The sequence below is a fragment of the Coregonus clupeaformis genome, unplaced genomic scaffold (genome assembly GCF_020615455.1).
Source record: "Coregonus clupeaformis isolate EN_2021a unplaced genomic scaffold, ASM2061545v1 scaf0072, whole genome shotgun sequence".
NCBI lineage: Eukaryota > Metazoa > Chordata > Actinopteri > Salmoniformes > Salmonidae > Coregonus > Coregonus clupeaformis.
Genome location: NW_025533527.1, coordinates 33929 through 53050, shown reverse-complemented (window position 1 = coordinate 53050; position 19122 = coordinate 33929). Strand labels below are relative to the sequence as shown.

The window sequence follows — 19122 nt, the reverse complement described above, 5'->3', positions numbered from 1 at the left end:
GATTGGGAGCCATATTTAACTGTCTGTGTTTCACGTTGTGTTTGTGGGTTTTTGTTCCGTGTTCGGTGATTTTCACCGTGGACTTCACGAGTCGTGTTTTGTTTTTGAAACTTTAACTAATTAAAGTCATGTTTGTTTCACACGCTGCGCCTTGGTCTACTCACTCATACGACGATCGTGACAGAAAACACCACCATACAACGACCAAGCAGCGTGTCCAGGAACAAACGCAGGAGGTGACGCTGGTGGATGTCCTCCTTGGTTGGGGGCAGATTACCGTGGACTTCACGAGTCGTGTTTTGTTTTTGAAACTTTAACTAATTAAAGTCATGTTTGTTTCACACGCTGCGCCTTGGTCTACTCACTCATACGACGATCGTGACAGAAAACACCACCATACAACGACCAAGCAGCGTGTCCAGGAACAAACGCAGGAGGTGACGCTGGTGGATGTCCTCCTTGGTTGGGGGCAGATTACCGAGGAGGAGGCCGTCCGGTACCGGAGGGCTATGAAGGGGGAGACCCAGGCAGGAGAGGAGCAGCGGCGTCAGCAGTGCCATCGTCGGACGGACGGGAGGCACCCCCAATAATTTTTAGGGGGGCACACGGCGTGAGCGACTGGGCAGCAGGAGGCTGCCACAGGGCGAAATAGGAGACGAGGAGAGAAGGCCACCGGGTTACGGGAGCCATTGGCGAGAGGAGGGAAGGAAGTCGTAGAGGCACGGCGAGAGGTACTGAGGTGTATTGCCAGTCCGGTCCGGCCCGTTCCTGATCCCCGTTTAAAGCCAGTGGTGTGTGTTCCCAGTACGGTCCGGCCTGTCCCTGCTCCACGCAACAAGCCTACGGTGTGCGTCGCCAGCCCTGTCCGGCCTGTCCCTGCTCCACGCACCAAGCCTACGGTGTGCGTCGCCAGCCCAGTCCGGCCTGTCCCTGCTCCACGCACCAAGCCTACGGTGTGCGTCGCCAGCCCAGCCCGGCCTGTCCCTGCTCCACGCAACAAGCCTACGGTGTGCGTCGCCAGCCCAGCCCGGCCTGTCCCTGCTCCACGCAACAAGCCTACGGTGTGCGTCGACAGCCCAGCCCGGCCTGTCCCCGCTCCACGCACCAAGCCTACGGTGTGCGTCGTCAGCCCAGCCCGGCCTGTCCCTGCTCCACGCACCAAGCCTACGGTGTGCGTCGCCAGCCCTGTCCGGCCTGTCCCTGCTCCACGCACCAAGCCTACGGTGTGCGTCGTCAGCCCGGTCCGGCCTGTTCCTGCCACCCGCACCAAGTCTACGGTGCGCGTCGCCAGCCCGACCCGGCCTGTTCCTGCCACCCGCACCAAGTCTACGGTGCGCGTCGCCAGCCCGACCCGGCCTGTTCCTGCCACTCGCACCAAACCTACGGTGCGCGTCGCCAGCCCGACCCGGCCTGTTCCTGCCACTCGCACCAAACCTACGGTGCGCGTCGCCAGCCCGACCCGGCCTGTTCCTGCCACTCGCACCAAACCTACGGTGCGCGTCGCCAGCCCGACCCGGCCTGTTCCTGCCACTCGCACCAAACCTACGGTGCCCGTCGCCAGCCCGACCCGGCCTGTTCCTGCCACTCGCACCAAACCTACGGTGCGCGTCGCCAGCCCGGTCCGGCCTGTTCCTGCCACTCGCACTAAGCCAGGGGTGCGAGAAGTCAGCCTGGTAAGGCCCGTTCCTCCTCCACGCACCAAGCCAGGGGTGCGAGTCGACAGACTGGACCAGGGGCACTATGGGGGGTTTATTGGAGGGTGGTGGTCAAGGCCGGAGCCAGAACCGCCGCCGAGGAGGTATGCCCGCCCAGCCCTCCCCTGTTTGTTTAGTTGAGGCGCGGTCGCAGTCCGCGCCTTTAGGGGGGGGTACTGTCACACCCTGGTTCTGGGACTCATTATGTTGAGCCAGGGTGTGTTCATTCATTGGGTGTATTTCTATGTTGGTATTTCTGTTGTGTTCATTCTATGTGTTTATTTCTATGTTGGTAGTTCTGTTGTGTTTATTTCTAGGTTGGTCTGTGTGACTCCCAATCAGAGGCAACGAGTGTCAGCTGTCGGCTGGTTGTCTCTGTTTGGGAGCCATATTTAACTGTCTGTGTTTCACGTTGTGTTTGTGGGTTTTTGTTCCGTGTTCGGTGATTTTCACCGTGGACTTCACGAGTCGTGTTTTGTTTTTGAAACTTTAACTAATTAAAGTCATGTTTGTTTCACACGCTGCGCCTTGGTCTACTCACTCATACGACGATCGTGACAGTTACATTGTGCCAGGTAAGCATATTTGAGCGCAGCTGAGGTATTTGAAAGAAAACTAAAAGGATCTGAACCCGGCTTAGCTGGACTACTCTATAAAATCCTGTTTGTGTAATAACTCTAAATGTCTAAATGCACTGATCACACTAACAGCAGCTTTCAGCCGGGGTGAAAAAGCTTTTAGTACCTTGCAGTGGCCAGCTTCTCGCCCTTCCTCCAATCCCACAAGATGATAGAGTGGTGGTCATCAATGCCCACTGAGACCAGGCTCTTCCCATCCGCTGCACATTGAGGAACAACATTCTACTCTTAGTTTGACATCATAACAGACATAGGGACAGAACACCAACATATTTACAAAATCTTAGTTTGACATCATAACAGACATAGGGACAGAACATCCCAACACATTTACAACATCTTAGTTTGACATCATAACAGACATAGGGACAGAACATCCCAACATATCTACAAAATCTTAGTTTGACATCATAACAGACATAGGGACAGAACATCCCAACATATCTACAAAATCTTAGTTTGACATCATAACAGACATAGGGACAGAACATCCCAACACATTCACAAAATAAGACTTGGGCTTTGATCATTAAAATAGGCTGATATTGAAATTAATTTCTGATAATGACATACATTACATGCCCAGATAAACACGTTAGCCATACCAGAGAAGTCAAGAGCACACACTCCTCTCTGGTGAAAGCCCTTGAGCAGGGAGAAGCACTTCAGGGTTTGGATGTCCCACACATGGATGGCTGGGTCCCTGCCAACCTGGACACAATCACAAAGAGGTGATTAAGATCAGTGTATGAGTGAGTGAGTGAGTGAGTGAGTGAGTGAGTGAGAGAGTGAGAGTGAGAGTGAGAGTATGGCTCCCGCCACATCATACACATCAGCCCTTGTAGTTTGCTTTTCCATGTATGCTTGTTTTGTTGATATAAATTATTGCTCAGACATACTGTTCATTGATCTAATACTTCATACCACAGGAGGCTGCTGAGGGGAGGACGGCTCATAATAATGTCTGGAACGGCGCAAATGGAATGGCATCAAACACATAGAAACCCTGTGTTTGATACCATTCCACTGACTCCGCACCAGTCATTATCACGAGCCCGTCCTCCCCAATTAAAGTGCCACCAACCTCCTGTGCTTCATATACAGTGGGGAAAAAAAGTATTTAGTCAGCCACCAATTGTGCAAGTTCTCCCACTTAACAAGATGAGAGAGGCCTGTAATTTTCATCATAGGTACACGTCAACTATGACAGACAAAATGAGGAAAAAAATCCAGAAAATCACATTGTAGGATTTTTTTATGAATTTATTTGCAAATTATGGTGGAAAATAAGTATTTGGTCAATAACAAAAGTTTCTCAATACTTTGTTATATACCCTTTGTTGGCAATGACACAGGTCAAACGTTTTCTGTAAGTCTTCACAAGGTTTTCACACACTGTTGCTGGTATTTTGGCCCATTCCTCCATGCAGATCTCCTCTAGAGTAGTGATGTTTTGGGGCTGTCGCTGGGCAACACGGACTTTCAACTCCCTCCAAAGATTTTCTATGGGGTTGAGATCTGGAGACTAGCTAGGCCACTCCAGGACCTTGAAATGCTTCTTACGAAGCCACTCCTTCGTTGCCCGGGCGGTGTGTTTGGGATCATTGTCATGCTGAAAGACCCAGCCACGTTTCATCTTCAATGCCCTTGCTGATGGAAGGAGATTTTCACTCAAAATCTCACGATACATGGCCCCATTCATTCTTTCCTTTACACGGATCAGTCGTCCTGGTCCCTTTGCAGAAAAACAGCCCCAAAGCATGATGTTTCCACCCCCATGCTTCACAGTAGGTATGGTGTTCTTTGGATGCAACTCAGCATTCTTTGTCCTCCAAACACGATGAGTTGAGTTTTTACCAAAAAGTTATATTTTGGTTTCATCTGACCATATGACATTCTCCCAATGATCTTCTGGATCATCCAAATGCACTCTAGCAAACTTCAGACGGGCCTGGACATGTACTGGCTTAAGCAGGGGGAAATGTCTTGCACTGCAGGATTTGAGTCCCTAGCGGCGTAGTGTGTTACTGATTGTAGGCTTTGTTACTTTGGTCCCAGCTCTCTGCAGGTCATTCACTACGTCCCCCCGTGTGGTTCTGGGATATTTGCTCACCGTTCTTGTGATCATTTTGACCCCACGGGGGTGAGATCTTGCGTGGAGCCCCAGATCGAGGGGAGATTATCAGTGGTCTTGTATGTCTTCCATTTCCTAATAATTGCTCCCACAGTTGATTTCTTCAAACCAAGCTGCTTACCTATTGCAGATTCAGTCTTCCCAGCCTGGTGCAGGTCTACAATTTTGTTTCTGGTGCCCTTTGACAGCTCTTTGGTCTTGGCCATAGTGGAGTTTGGAGTGTGACTGTTTGAGGTTGTGGACAGGTGTCTTTTATACTGATAACAAGCTCAAACAGGTGCCATTAATACCGGTAACGAGTGGAGGACAGAGGAGCCTCTTAAAGAAGAAGTTACAGGTCTGTGAGAGCCAGAAATCTTGCTTGTTTGTAGGTGACCAAATACTTATTTTCCACCATAATTTGCAAATAAATTCATTAAAAATCCTACAATGTGATTTTCTGGATTTTTTTTTCTCAATTTGTCTGTCACAGTTGACGTGTACCTATGATGAAAATTACAGGCCTCTCTCATCTTTTTAAGTGGGAGAACTTGCACAATTGGTGGCTGACTAAATACTTTTTTCCCCCACTGTACATTGCTTTGGCAACAGTGGCAACCACCCATTCCTGACAATAAAGCAGAGTGAAAGAGAGAGAGAAAGAGAGAACCTGTCCAGTGGCTGCATAGTCTTTGAGTGGGTGTACAGTCAGACTAAGGATGTCATCATCGTGGCCCAGGTAAAACCGCTGACTGTGTTGCTCTCTGTTGTAGACCACACCCACCGCCGCTACATGGTACACCACCTCCCCAGCCTGGGTGTAGTACAGGTTATTTCTGCAGTCGTAGCCACGGTACCTGCACACACATACACACACACACAGAGAGAGAGAGAGAGAGAGAGAGAGAGAAATAGGTCACAGGACTGCAAGCACAATGGACAAACACAATTATACTAAATTAAGGGGAGTTAAATCCACCTATACTGATATAAAGGCAAACCCATTCCTTGAGGCCTGGATATTTCTGTAAAGCTGACTGGGGAGAGTGACAATCAGATAAGAGCTGAGATCACAGTTCATATGCCGTCTCTCTCCCACATGGCCTATTTAAGAGTGTCTGATAAACCCTGTGGTGTGTGGGGGGAATTTTAATCAGATGTGTCATGTGTGGCATTTATTTAATCGCTCAAATGCTGAAAGACCTCCCTCCCCCACTGTGAGGTCTTTAAATTTGACAAAAAGGGTGTATTAGAGCTGCTATAGCGAAGTCTTAAAGGACTGCTGGTGCTGAATCAGTAACTTAAACTGCTTCACACAATTTATTTTTTTCAACTACAGCTTTGAAAAGGGATTTGCATATTCCAACAGCTGACACACAGGCCCATTTCAGAGGAAGAGATTGTTTCTTCATGATGGAAACACACCATTTCGTCAATACAATAAATCTGTCCTTGTCATCTCAATCAATTTGACTTTGAGAAGACGATATCTAAAACCCACATATGACTATGTTTCAGAGGAACATGAGACCAATAAGACCTGTCATACAGTAAGAACCCATTACCCGTGGACAAACTTTAGACGAAGGGCTTCGTCTGGGCCTCTCTGGCGCTTCAGGGAGCCGACCTGCTGCTTCTTCTCTCTGCTCTGCAGCCTAAGCTGGGGAAGGTCCTCCTTATACACCTGGAACAACCACACACAGTCCTCCTTATACACCTGGAACAACCACACACAGTCCTCCTTATACACCTGGAACAACCACACACAGTCCTCCTTATACACCTGGAACAACCACACACAGTCCTCCTTATACACCTGGAACAACCACATGCAGTCCTCCTTATACACCTGGAACAACCACACATAGTCCTCCTTATACACCTGGAACAACCACACTCAGTCCTACTTATACACCTGGATCAACCACACACAGTCCTCCTTATACACCTGGAACAACCACACACAGTCCTCCTTATACATGTGGAACAACCACACACAGTCCTCCTTATACACCTGGAACAACCACACACAGTCCTCCTTATACACCTGGAACAACCACACACAGTCCTCCTTATACATGTGGAACAACCACACACAGTCCTCCTTATACACCTGGAACAACCACACACAGTCCTCCTTATACACCTGGAACAATCACACACAGTCCTCCTGGAACAACTACACACAGTCCTCCTTATAAACCTGGAACAATCACACACAGTCCTCCTTATACACCTGGAACAACCACATACAGTCCTCCTTATACACCTGGAACAACCACATACAGTCATCCTGGAACAACCACACACAGTCCTCCTTATACCCCTGGAACAACCACATACAGTCCTCCTTATACACCTGGAACAACCACACATAGTCCTCCTGGAACAACCACACACAGTCCTCCTGTAAATCACACACAGTCCTCCTGTAACAACCACACACAGTCCTCCTTATACACCTGGAACAACCACACACAGTCCTCCTTATACACCTGGAACAACCACACAGAGTCCTCCTTATACATGTGGAACAACCACACACAGTCCTCCTTATACACCTGGAACAACCACACACAGTCCTCCTTATACACCTGGAACAATCACACACAGTCCTCCTGGAACAACCACACATAGTCCTCCTTATACACCTGGAACAACCACACTCAGTCCTACTTATACACCTGGAACAACCACACACAGTCCTCCTTATACACCTGGAACAACCACACACAGTCATCCTTATACATGTGGAACAACCACACACAGTCCTCCTTATACACCTGGAACAACCACACACAGTCCTCCTTATACACCTGGAACAACCACACACAGTCCTCCTTATACATGTGGAACAACCACACACAGTCCTCCTTATACACCTGGAACAACCACACACAGTCCTCCTTATACACCTGGAACAATCACACACAGTTCTCCTGGAACAACTACACACAGTCCTCCTTATAAACCTGGAACAATCACACACAGTCCTCCTTATACACCTGGAACAACCACATACAGTCCTCCTTATACAGCTGGAACAACCACATACAGTCATCCTGGAACAACCACACACAGTCCTCCTTATACACCTGGAACAACCACATGCAGTCCTCCTTATACACCTGGAACAACCACACATAGTCCTCCTTATACACCTGGAACAACCACACTCAGTCCTACTTATACACCTGGAACAACCACACACAGTCCTCCTTATACCCCTGGAACAACCACATACAGTCCTCCTTATATACCTGGAACAACCACACATAGTCCTCCTGGAACAACCACACACAGTCCTCCTGTAAATCACACACAGTCCTCCTGTAACAATCACATACGGTTCTCCTGTAAATCACACACAGTCCTCCTGTAAATCACACACAGTCCTCCTGTAAATCACATACAGTCCTCCTATAAAAGTCCTCCTCTACATACACCTGGAACAACAGTCCCTCATATTGTGCATAATTTGTCAATCTGCTATCCTCCACCATCGTTTAAATAAAAATCAATTTAAATTACAGGTTGTAATGCAACAAAATAGGAAAAATGCCAAGGGGAATGAATACTTTTGCAAGGCACTGTATTATCTTAATTTGATCACTCTGTTGTCACAGAATTTTCATGCGCCGCAGGAAGTTAAAATGAGCCTCGTGATTTAAATTTTTTTTAAACATTGAAAACCCACAGTTCTCTTTTTCCTCACTTAAACATGTCTACTGTAGTCTATAAAAAAAAAAAAAATCCTGTTAGAAAGTGTCACTTTTATTTTTTAAATAATCAAATCCTCCTGCTGCAGGATTATTTTACAACTGCGACCAAACTGGTCAAATTAGGATCTGACACCTGTACTGACACTCATTCTCTACCTCAAATGTTGCATCATGTAAGGCATCTGTTCCTCATATAGAACCTTCTCAGTGTCCCTCACGTGGTGTATCATCTTTCAACCTGATATCACCCACTTTCTGTCTGACCCATACAGGACTCCCTCCCTCCAGTGTCTCTAAGCTCCACACACCCACCTGTCGGTCGTAGTTGATCTGGGTCTCCTGCTCGATATCAGAGTCCAGCTCCGGGACATCAGACACGTCAGAGTCAGACTCCTCACTGTTGGAGTCTGCATGGCCATCTAGAGGGAACCGATAGCAGGAAACAGCAAGGAAACAGATTTCACTGGCTTTTGATAAGATCATGGATATTGTGTACAGTAGTCACGCCCCTAACCACTGGTGTGTTCCTAATGTTTTGTACTCTCAGTATACTGTACCTTGTGGTATACTGGTCTTCAGTCCTCCGTTCATGATGCCCTCAGGCAGGAACTTCCACTGGAACACAGAGTGGTCAGCCCCACCAGTGGTCAACACCCACTGCAGGTCGTGAGACCAGTGCACGTTGGTAACGTGGGCTGAGTGGCCAATGTACTTTTTGAATTTTGCACCTGTTCACAACATCAGGGAAAGAAAAACGAGTGAAAAGGAAATGAGAGAAGGGGAGTGTTCAACATAATTCCCTCTCTCATTGTATATTTGCAAAGACATTTACTGACCTTTCTTTAGGCAGGGGAAGCGGAACAGTTTGACCAGGCCGAAGTCGTCTCCAGTAACCAGCACGGCGCTGCTGTAGTTGGCGTCCACAGAGTTGACGTCACTGATGTTGGTGTACTTGGGCCAGATCCCACTCACCTCTGGACCAATCACACTCGTCCACGAGCTCCAGTGGATCCCTTTCACCTCCTCCTTAGTGGTCAGGTGCTTCCCAACTTCAGGGGAGAAAAACAGGATGGAGTTCTAACATGGGCAGAATCTAGCAGGTAAAACCAGGTTGTTCTGCATAAAATAATAGTGCTTTAAAATGATTTTGACTATGTTACAGCTCTACTAACCTCACTGTTAAGGTTCTTAGTCAGAACTAAAATACATTAAATAAGCAGGTAAAGATTACATAAACAGGAGAGAAGGCGTTAAGACACACAACCCCTGTGCCTGTATTAATGAGGGATTTAATGGAGAACATTTACATTTTAGTCATTTAGCAGACGCTCTTATCCAGAGCGACTTACAGGAGCAATTAGGGTTAAGTGCCTTGCTCAAAGGCACATCGACAGATTTTTCACCTAGTCGGCTCGGGGATTAGAACCAGCGACCTCTTAACCACTAAGCTACCTGCCGCATGCAAAAGATGGCAGAATTCAGATATGACGTCACTGTTTTAGCACTATTCACTGAGTTTTTAAACTACGGCACACGACATGGTTCAATATGCCAATAAATCAGCACAATTTACTTCCTGGTTTTTCAAATTGCCGGCATCTTGAAGCTAAAATTGAGATCATGTATACTGTTCTAATAAACATACCAAAAAAAAGAGTAACAAGAGCAATGTACAATACAGTGAACTTATCAAAATGAGGAATTTGTGGTAAGTGTATAGGGGCTGCCATCTTTATGCATATCAGCTATTGGTGCATAAGATAAACCAAAAAGAAATGTAAACAAAGCCTAGAGCTGGAAGCTCTTTTCTGTCCAAAGCTTCCATCACATGTGGAGTTCTTTTTTTAATTAGGGTTCTCAGCATGCCAGAGTGTTCGTGTCGGTGTGTACAGTTGAAGTCGGAAGTTTACATACACTTAGGTTGGAATCATTAAAACTCGTTTTTCAACCACTCCACACATTTCTAGTTAACAAACTATAGTTTTGGCAAGTCGGTTAGGACATCTACTTTGTGCATGACACAAGTAATTTTTCCAACAATTGTTTACAGACAGATTATTTCACTTATAATTCACTGTATCACAATTCCAGTGGGTCAGAAGTTTACATACACTAAGTTGACTGTGCCTTTAATAAACAGCTTGGAAAATTCCAGAATATGATGTCATGGCTTTAGAAGCTTCTGATAGGCTAATTGACATTGAGGTGTACCTGTGGATGTATTTCAAGGCCTACCTTCAAACTCAGTGCCTCTTTGCTTGACATCATGGGAAAATCATAAGAAATCAGCCAAGACCTCAGATTTTTTTTTTTGACCTCCACAAGTCTGGTTCATCCTTGGGAGCAATTTCCAAACACCTGAAGGTACCACGTTCATCTGTACAAACAATAGTACGCAAGTATAAACACCATGGGACCACGCAGCCTTCATACCGCTCAGGAAGGAGACGCGTTCTGTCTCCTAGAGATTAACGTACCTTGGTGCGAAAAGTGCAAATCAATCCCAGAACAACAGCAAAGGACCTTGCGAAGATGCTGGAGGAAACAGGTACAAAAGTATCTATATCCACAGTAAAACGAGTCCTATATCGACATAACCTGAAAGGCCGCTCAGCAAGGAAGAAGCCACTGCTCTAAAACCGCCATAAAAAAGCCAGACTACGGTTTGCAACTGCACATGGGGACAAAGATCATACTTTCTGGAGAAATGTCCTCTGGTCTGATGAAACAAAAATAGAACTGTTTGGCCATAATGACCATCGTTATGTTTGGAGGAAAAAGGGGGTTGCTTGCAAGCCGAAGAACACCATCCCAACCGTGAAGCACGGGGGTGGCAGCATCATGCTGTGGGGGTGCTTTGCTGCAGGAGGGACTGGTGCACTTCAGAAAATAGATGGCATCATGAGGAAGGAAAATGATGTGGATATATTGAAGCAACATCTCAAGACATCAGTCAGGAAGTTAAAGATTGGTCACAAATGGGTCTTCCAAATGGACAATGACCCCAAGCATACTTCCAAAGTTGTGGAAAAATGGCTTAAGGACAACAAAGTCAAGGTATTGGAGTGGCCACCACAATGCCCTGACCTCAATCCTATAGAAAATGTGTGGCCGGAACTGAAAAAGCGTGTGCGAGCAAGGAGGCCTACAAACCTGACTCAGTTACAGTAAAAATGTAAGTGCAATCAAACTGTCTTTCTCTCTACCCTGTCCGCTCAGCAGCGTCACCTGTTGCCCTCCTGATAGTCAGTGTAGACAGTCTGTCTGCCAACACTAAACACCCTGGAGCAACGCTGAGTCACCCACTTGGACAGGGCTTTTCAACCAGCTCTCCAAACACATAGTGTAAGCTGAGAGAGGCGTGCGTGTGTGTGTGCAGTCAGTGGTTATGTAGTGACTGGGAGGCTTGTGCAGCTGTCTAGAATTCCAGACAGTGGTTATGTAGTGACTGGGAGGCTTGTGCAGCTGTCTAGAGTTTCAGACAGTGGTTATGTAGTGACTGGGAGGCTTGTGCAGCTGTCTAGAGTTCCAGACAGTGGTTATGTAGAGACTGGGAGGCTTGTGCAGCTGTCTAGAGTTTCAGACAGTGGTTATGTAGTGACTGGGAGGCTTGTGCAGCTGTCTAGAGTTCCAGACAGTGGTTATGTAGAGACTGGGAGGCTTGTGCAGCTGTCTAGAGTTTCAGACAGTGGTTATGTAGTGACTGGGAGGCTTGTGCAGCTGTCTGTGAAGGAAACTCTTTGACAGGCAGAAGAGATGAATAAAAAAAATATATATATATATATATATATACAGTACCAGTCCAAAGTTTTAGAACACCTACTCATTCAAGGGTTTTTCTTTATTTTTACTATTTTCTACATTGTAGAATAATAGTGAAGACATCAAAACTATGAAATAACACATATGGAATCATGTAGTAACCAGAAAAGTGTTAAACAAATCAAAATATCAAATATATTTGAGATTCTTCAAAGTAGCCACCCTTTGCCTTGATGACAGCTTTGCACACTCTTGGCATTCTCTCAACCAACTTCATGAGGTAGTCACCTGGAATGCATTTCAATTAACAGGTGTGCCTTCTTAAAAGTTAATTTGTGGAATGTCTTTCCTTCTTAATGCGTTTGAGTCAATCAGTTGTGTTGTGACAAGGTAGGGGTGGTATACAGAAGATAGTCCAATTTGGTAAAAGACCAAGTCCATATTACGGCAAGAACAGCTCAAATAAGCAAAGAGAAACGACAGTCCATCATTACTTTAAGACATGAAGGTCAGTCAATCCGGAAAATTTCTTCAAGTGCAGTCGCAAAAACCATCAAGCGCTATGATGAAACTGGCTCTCATGAGGACCGCCACAGGAAAGGAAGACCCAGAGTTACCTCTGCTGCAGAGGATAAGTTCATTAGAGTTAACTGCACCTCAGATTGTAGCCCAAATAAATGCTTCACAGAGTTCAAGAAACAGACACATCTGAACATCAACTGTTCAGAGGAGACTGCGTGAATCAAGCCTTCATGGTCGACTTGCTGCAAAGAAACCACTACTAAAGGACACCAATAAGAAGAGACTTGCTTGGGCCAAGAAATACGAGCAATGGACATTAGACCGGTGGAAATCTGTCCTTTGGTCTGATGAGTCCAAATTTGAGATTTTTGGTTCAAACTGCTGTGTCTTTGTGAGACGCAGAGTAGGTGAACGGATGATCTTCGCATGTGTGGTTCCCACCATAAAGCATGGAGGAGGAGGTATGATGGTGTGGGGGTGCTTTGCTGGTGACACTGTCTATGATTTATTTAGAATTCAAGGCACACTTAACCAGCATGGCTACCACAGCATTCAGCAGCGATACGCCATCCCATCTGGTTTGTGCTTAGTGGGACTATCATTTGTTTTTCAACAGGACAATGACCCAAAACACACCTCCAGGCTGTGTAAGAAGAAGGAGAGTGATGGAGTGCTGCATCAGATGACCTGGCCTCCACAATCACCTGACCTCAACCCAATTGAGATGGTTTGGGATGAGTTGGAAAAGCATCCCCAAAGAATGATGTTTCCACCTCCATGCTTCACGGTTGGGATGGTGTTCTTGGGGTTGTACTCATCCTTCTTCTTCCTCCAAACACGGCGAGTGGAGTTTAGACCAAAAAGCTCTATTTTTGTCTCATCAGACCACATGACCTTCTCCCATTCCTCCTCTGGATCATCCAGATGGTCATTGGCAAACTTCAGACGGGCCTGGACATGCGCTGGCTTGAGCAGGGGGACCTTGCGTGCGCTGCAGGATTTTAATCCATGATGGCGTAGTGTGTTACTAATGGTTTTCTTTGAGACTGTGGTCCCAGCTCTCTTCAGGTCATTGACCAGGTCCTGCCGTGTAGTTCTGGGCTGATTTCTCACCTTCCTCATGATCATTGATGCCCCACGAGGTGAGATCTTGCATGGAGCCCCAGACCGAGGGTGATTGACCGTCATCTTGAACTTCTTCCATTTTCTAATAATTGCGCCAACAGTCGTTGCCTTCTCACCAAGCTGCTTGCCTATTGTCCTGTAGCCCATCCCAGCCTTGTGCAGGTCTACAATTTTATCCCTGATGTCCTTACACAGCTCTCTGGTCTTGGCCATTGTGGAGAGGTTGGAGTCTGTTTGATTGAGTGTGTGGACAGGTGTCTTTTATACAGGTAACGAGTTCAAACAGGTGCAGTTAATACAGGTATGAGTGGAGAACAGGAGGGCTTCTTAAAGAAAAACTAACAGGTCTGTGAGAGACGGAATTCTTACTGGTTTGGTAGGTGATCAAATACTTATGTCATGCAATAAAATGCAAATTAATTACTTAAAAATCATACAATGTGATTTTCTGGATTTTTGTTTTAGATTCCGTCTCTCACAGTTGAAGTGTACCTATGATAAAAATTACAGACCTCTACATGCTTTGTAAGTAGGAAAACCTGCAAAATCGGCAGTGTATCAAATACTTGTTCTCCCCATAGGTGCAGTGAAATCTGTTGTTTTACAGGCACAGCGCCCCTGGAGCAAATTAGGGTTGTCGTCTCAGGTATTCGAAACCAGCGACCTACCTGCCACCCTGAATAAGAAGAAACTACTACATAATCACATCGATGGATGTTAAGCCGGACGTGATGTGAAGATTGCTGGTGTGTGCGTAACAGGGCTTGCGTGGCGATAAGCTAGCTGTGATCCACCTTCATGGACCTAATTGCTGTTTACTGTCAAACTGATTGCTGTGTGATCTGTTTATGTAACGTCTCCCAATAAGGAAACAAGAAATATTAGATTGAATCACTGATTGTGTTCACAGCAAGCTGATGTAATACAAGTTATACCATGGTTATCATGGCCTAGTTCAGAGGAAAGACACAGGGTCATTATGAAGCGTCGCTTTTTCACCGGTGGCGGTGATTCACTCACTTGGCATCCTGTAGATGAAGCGTTCTCCCGCCCCGTCGTTGCTCTGGAGGAACTTGCTGTCGATGGACCAGTCCAGGTGGGTGATGAAGCTGGAGGACTTGTTGCACTCACCCACCTTCTTATAGCGTTGTGCCATGGCGTACACATCCACCAGGCCATCATTAGAGCCCACGGCCAGGTAGCTGCCATCCGGAGAAAACTTCATCTCATGAATCACCTCCTTCCTGTCTTTAATGTGTACCACCTCCGTCATGTCCCTGGGAGAGAGAGAGGAGGAGGGAAAAGGAGGAGGGGGGAGAGGGGGAGGGCGGATGAGAGGGAGGGATGAGAGATGGAGGGGGAAGAGAGAGAGAGAAAAAGAGAGCAAATCAGCAAAAGAGAAAGAGAGAAAATAGTGAATCCCTCAGCAATTTATCTATTTGACAATAATTCCGCACAACTGAAATTAGTATTTCCTCGTTTACCACAGCAAATCTACTGTGGGAATTATCCGACATCTTGTATGAATGGAACACTAATGTTAGTGTAGCCTACTCTTATTTGATTTGTTTCCAGTTGATGTAATCCATTAAATCAAGGGCGTAACTTTATTTTTAGAAGTGGGGGGATATAAATGTATTTTTAATTTTTGATCCAGTCGGATAAACACTCCAAACAGCCTACCCAACCGCTCGGAGACGTCCGCATGGTCCTAAAGCACACTGTTGCCTCGTTTTGTATCACATTCCAATGATAAAACTGGGGGGGACAAAAATGCAATTTCAGAATGTGTGGGGGGGACATGTCGCCCCCCCCCGTCCCCAGTGAAAGTTGCGCCCCTGCATTAAATACAATTGTCTTTAAAATATAATTGTCTGGTATGATCATTTCTTATCAAGATCGGGGGTAAAATATCCCTGGCCTGTCCATATTTCAAATGTGTAACTAAATCAAGTCAATTGTGATTTAATTATATAATCTATATTTTATTTTATCAAATGAAAATGTAGGCTAATAAAGTTATTTTAAATGGCATATATTAAATTATTTAGCTATTTAAGGTGAAACGTTTGAATGAAATATAGGCCTTCTACTTCTATATTCTTCTACTCTAAGACTGCGTCTACCCCAGGGGTTCCCAAACTGGGTCCTAGACGCAGCTGTCAGCTTTCATAATCACTTGACATGGTAACAACGAGACATCAACTGATCAGCTGGTTTATTCATATGGGTTTTTCGTTACAAGCAAGTTTGCTATAATACGCAGATGCATGTAATCTCTCTCTAGTAGCGTTTTAAGAAATCCAGCGTCAATGCGTAGCACAGCGCTACCTTCTGCTTGTTATTTGTAATGCACCCAGCGGGTCTGAAGCCAGCTGAAACAATGAGGGAGCCTCGCCACTAGACTCGTCATCCTGCTGTCTCACTCTGTGGAGGAGGCATTACAATGAAACCACCAGTCTTATCACACCTGCTGCACCCACACAAAAGCAATACCACCAGCCCAGACTTGATTAACTCATTTTTGACTGGTAATTTTAGATGAGGGGAGTATGTAATTGCAGGATGGCTAGACAGTATGGCTTCGTATTCTAACAATGTGCTGTAATTGTTAATCATGGTGCCAGTCTCTTATCCTGGAAAACTCCTAACCATTAGATATGGTGAACGGTAATTATAGGGAATAGCCTATGGGGAATATCAAGGCATATGGTGTAGTATGTAGCTAAATAATAATCAGCTAACAGCTATAGCCATTGATGAGGTGGATAAAAGTCAAAGTAACAAGTAAAACCCTTCTAAACATACTGTCTCTCAGTCAAAACCATACAGCACAACACAACACAGCCCCAGGCAACAGAAATTCATCCAATCATAAAAAGCTGCTTCTGCTGCTGTAAGCTCGCTCATTTCTAATAGACTGAATACAATTCGGGAGCGCTGCTCACTTCAAAGTGCAGCGTGGGGATTAGCCACTTCAAAACGTATTGATTAACAGCACTGCGGACCAATTTACTATAACTTAATGGAAAGTGCAGGCCTGCACACTGGTCCTGCTGGGGAGTAAATTAAACTGGGGCCTTCAATCAGGCTTTAAGTGATGAATTCAGCATCTCAATAGGGGACTGTTAAAACCTGAGATTTTGGCCCACTAGGCTAAGTTGCATAACTTTATGGCCCTTCTTTACAAGATGTAACTGAAGAGTTTGATGCTGGAAATACTTTTGCCAGCTTTGCTATAATTCAACCTGCTGGGCACACACTGGTTGAATCAACGTTGTTTCCACGTCATTTCAATGAAATCAAGGAAATTACAAACTTTAGAATTATTTTTAAACCTTGAATACACTACAAGTTTGCATTTCCTGCTGTGTAGGACATTTCCTGCTGTGTAGGACATTTCCTGCAACAACAGGGGGATCAATTGAAGACTCTCTAGGGACTAAAGATAGGTAGTGAAGGCAGATGTTAGCAGTACCTGACTCGGAGCACGGTGAAGGAGCCGTCCTTCATGCCCAGAGCGAGCTGAGAGCCATCGTGGCTGAAGGCCACACTGCGGACAGCCTCTTCCATGTTACAGCGAGCTATCAGGGTGTGGTCTGCCAGGCTCCACAACCTGAGAACACCTCACACACACACACACACACACACACACACACACACACACACACACACACACACACACACACACACACACACACACACACACACACACACACACACACACACACATACAAACACACACACACACACACACACACACACACAGTCGTGACCAATCAGCACAGTTTCAGCTATGAACATTGCCTCTGTAGTGACAGTCATAATAAAGTAAATGATATGAGTAGTAGTTAAGTGACAGAAGTTTTAATGAGCTAGTTACAGCTGCAGGGTGAAGGCTTGAAATAAGTTCAATTATGTTGAATGAAGTTGCTGAGATGCAGGAGGTGCATGTGTGTGTGTTTAGTATGGTGTGTGAGCGTGTGTGTGCGCTTGGGTGTGTGAGCGTGTATGTGTGTGCGTGTGTATCTGTGAGACAGAGCCTAATTGGCTCCCTGATTGGGCCCTCAGAGAGCTCTGTCTCTCCTGGTAGAGCAGGGTTGTGTGGGTCTGTGTGTGTGTTGTGGAGGGACTGATCCAGTTCTACTGATAGCAGACATGAGGCCTCATTATCCATGATCTGTCCCTTGCACAGGCTGACACTTCTCTATAGCTAGCTCTGAACTAGCCTAGAACTGTCCCTGTTAGAAATGTGAAGAACAGGTGCTTACAAAATAAGGGCCGTCTGAGAGAGAGGAGAACCAGTGAACCAAACAGGACAAGTAGTACTGCGGGTCAGGGTTCACTGAGTGGATGTAATTAAGATGAAAAGTCTGGATGAAGTGGTGGATTAAAATAGAATGGACAGGGATGTTGGCCTGGCTGATAACTACTGGGTCTATAAAGATGCTCCTAGGGGAATTGATGTACGAGCTACATTGCTGCTGGAGTTAATACTGACCGTACAGACCGATCGTCACTGCCAGTCACAGCGAGCGGTTTCTTGGGGTGGACGTCCAGAGCCCAGAGCTCTCCCTCACAGTGACCCTGAATGATGAGCAGAGGCTTGTCTCTGTCCCGAACCATCACCTCAAAGATCTCACTGTCCTGCGTCCCCGCCAGGATACGGTCTGCCCTCCAACACACACTACGGATAGACAGCCCTGAGAGAGAAAGGGAAGAGAGAGAGAGTGGGAGAGAGGACATCACAAATAATGAATGCTCTGTCATGTATAACAAAAAAGGTGGGTCGAATGCAATCCCACCCGTTCTTCAGCAGGTGATGAAGGATCCAATCACTTTCAATACTCCAGCATCCAATCCACTTCACCGTGTTTTACACTTCAGTCAAGAGTTACAAACTATTACATTCAGACAACGTTCCGATTTTTCACAGAGTAAATTGCAGAAGGAGAATGTGTGGCTGATACAGGTCGACTTTCATTTGGGAAGAGAGAGAAATGAAGCAGACAACTCTAGAGGGAGAAACAGATTGAGCTGCTACAGCGATGGCATTTCAAACAAGCAAGACATCAGCAAGACATCACCCAATGCAAGACATCACCTAATGCATGTCATCTGTACTAAATAGTCTGTAATTATGTCAGGAGAAGCACAGCTACAAATCCCCAGACTCTTGTTATAACAAAACCTCAATAACATCACAGGATATGAAAACAATTATAAAACAGTACCTGGCAACCAGAAACCAGCTACAGCAAATGCATAGGCTAACAAGAGTACCTGCAACCGAAACCAGTCTCATAATCTGTGTGGACATAAAATACCTGGCAACCAGAGAACTCAAGTTAATTGGCTGCACAATACACTTCAGCTTTGACACGGTGGGGGAATAACCATTTCTGAAAAGTAATTACTTATCTCAGATGTCTTCTCACTAAAACTGATCTGCAGTTGGGAATCAAACCTTCACTGGGACTCAAAACTTTCAAGAACAGAAGTTGGAAATCCCTTAATACAGACGGTACAAAAATCATTGGTAGAAC

The 19122-nt window shown here is 45.8% G+C and overlaps 1 protein-coding gene across 1 annotated transcript in view; it reads right to left on the bottom strand.

The window, feature by feature from the left end:
• The window catches only part of LOC121553243 (echinoderm microtubule-associated protein-like 6), a gene marked incomplete at its 5' end in the record, with an annotated part of 65194 nt that overhangs the window by 30240 nt on the left and 15832 nt on the right, over nucleotides 1-19122 (bottom strand). Inside the window, 10 exons of the mRNA XM_045213020.1 lie at nucleotides 2439-2532; nucleotides 2938-3043; nucleotides 5116-5302; nucleotides 6011-6129; nucleotides 8480-8586; nucleotides 8725-8895; nucleotides 9004-9216; nucleotides 14597-14853; nucleotides 17055-17192; nucleotides 18078-18279. Coding sequence (XP_045068955.1) covers nucleotides 2439-2532; nucleotides 2938-3043; nucleotides 5116-5302; nucleotides 6011-6129; nucleotides 8480-8586; nucleotides 8725-8895; nucleotides 9004-9216; nucleotides 14597-14853; nucleotides 17055-17192; nucleotides 18078-18279 — 1594 coding nt within the window. The remainder of the gene's footprint in view (nucleotides 1-2438; nucleotides 2533-2937; nucleotides 3044-5115; nucleotides 5303-6010; nucleotides 6130-8479; nucleotides 8587-8724; nucleotides 8896-9003; nucleotides 9217-14596; nucleotides 14854-17054; nucleotides 17193-18077; nucleotides 18280-19122) is intronic.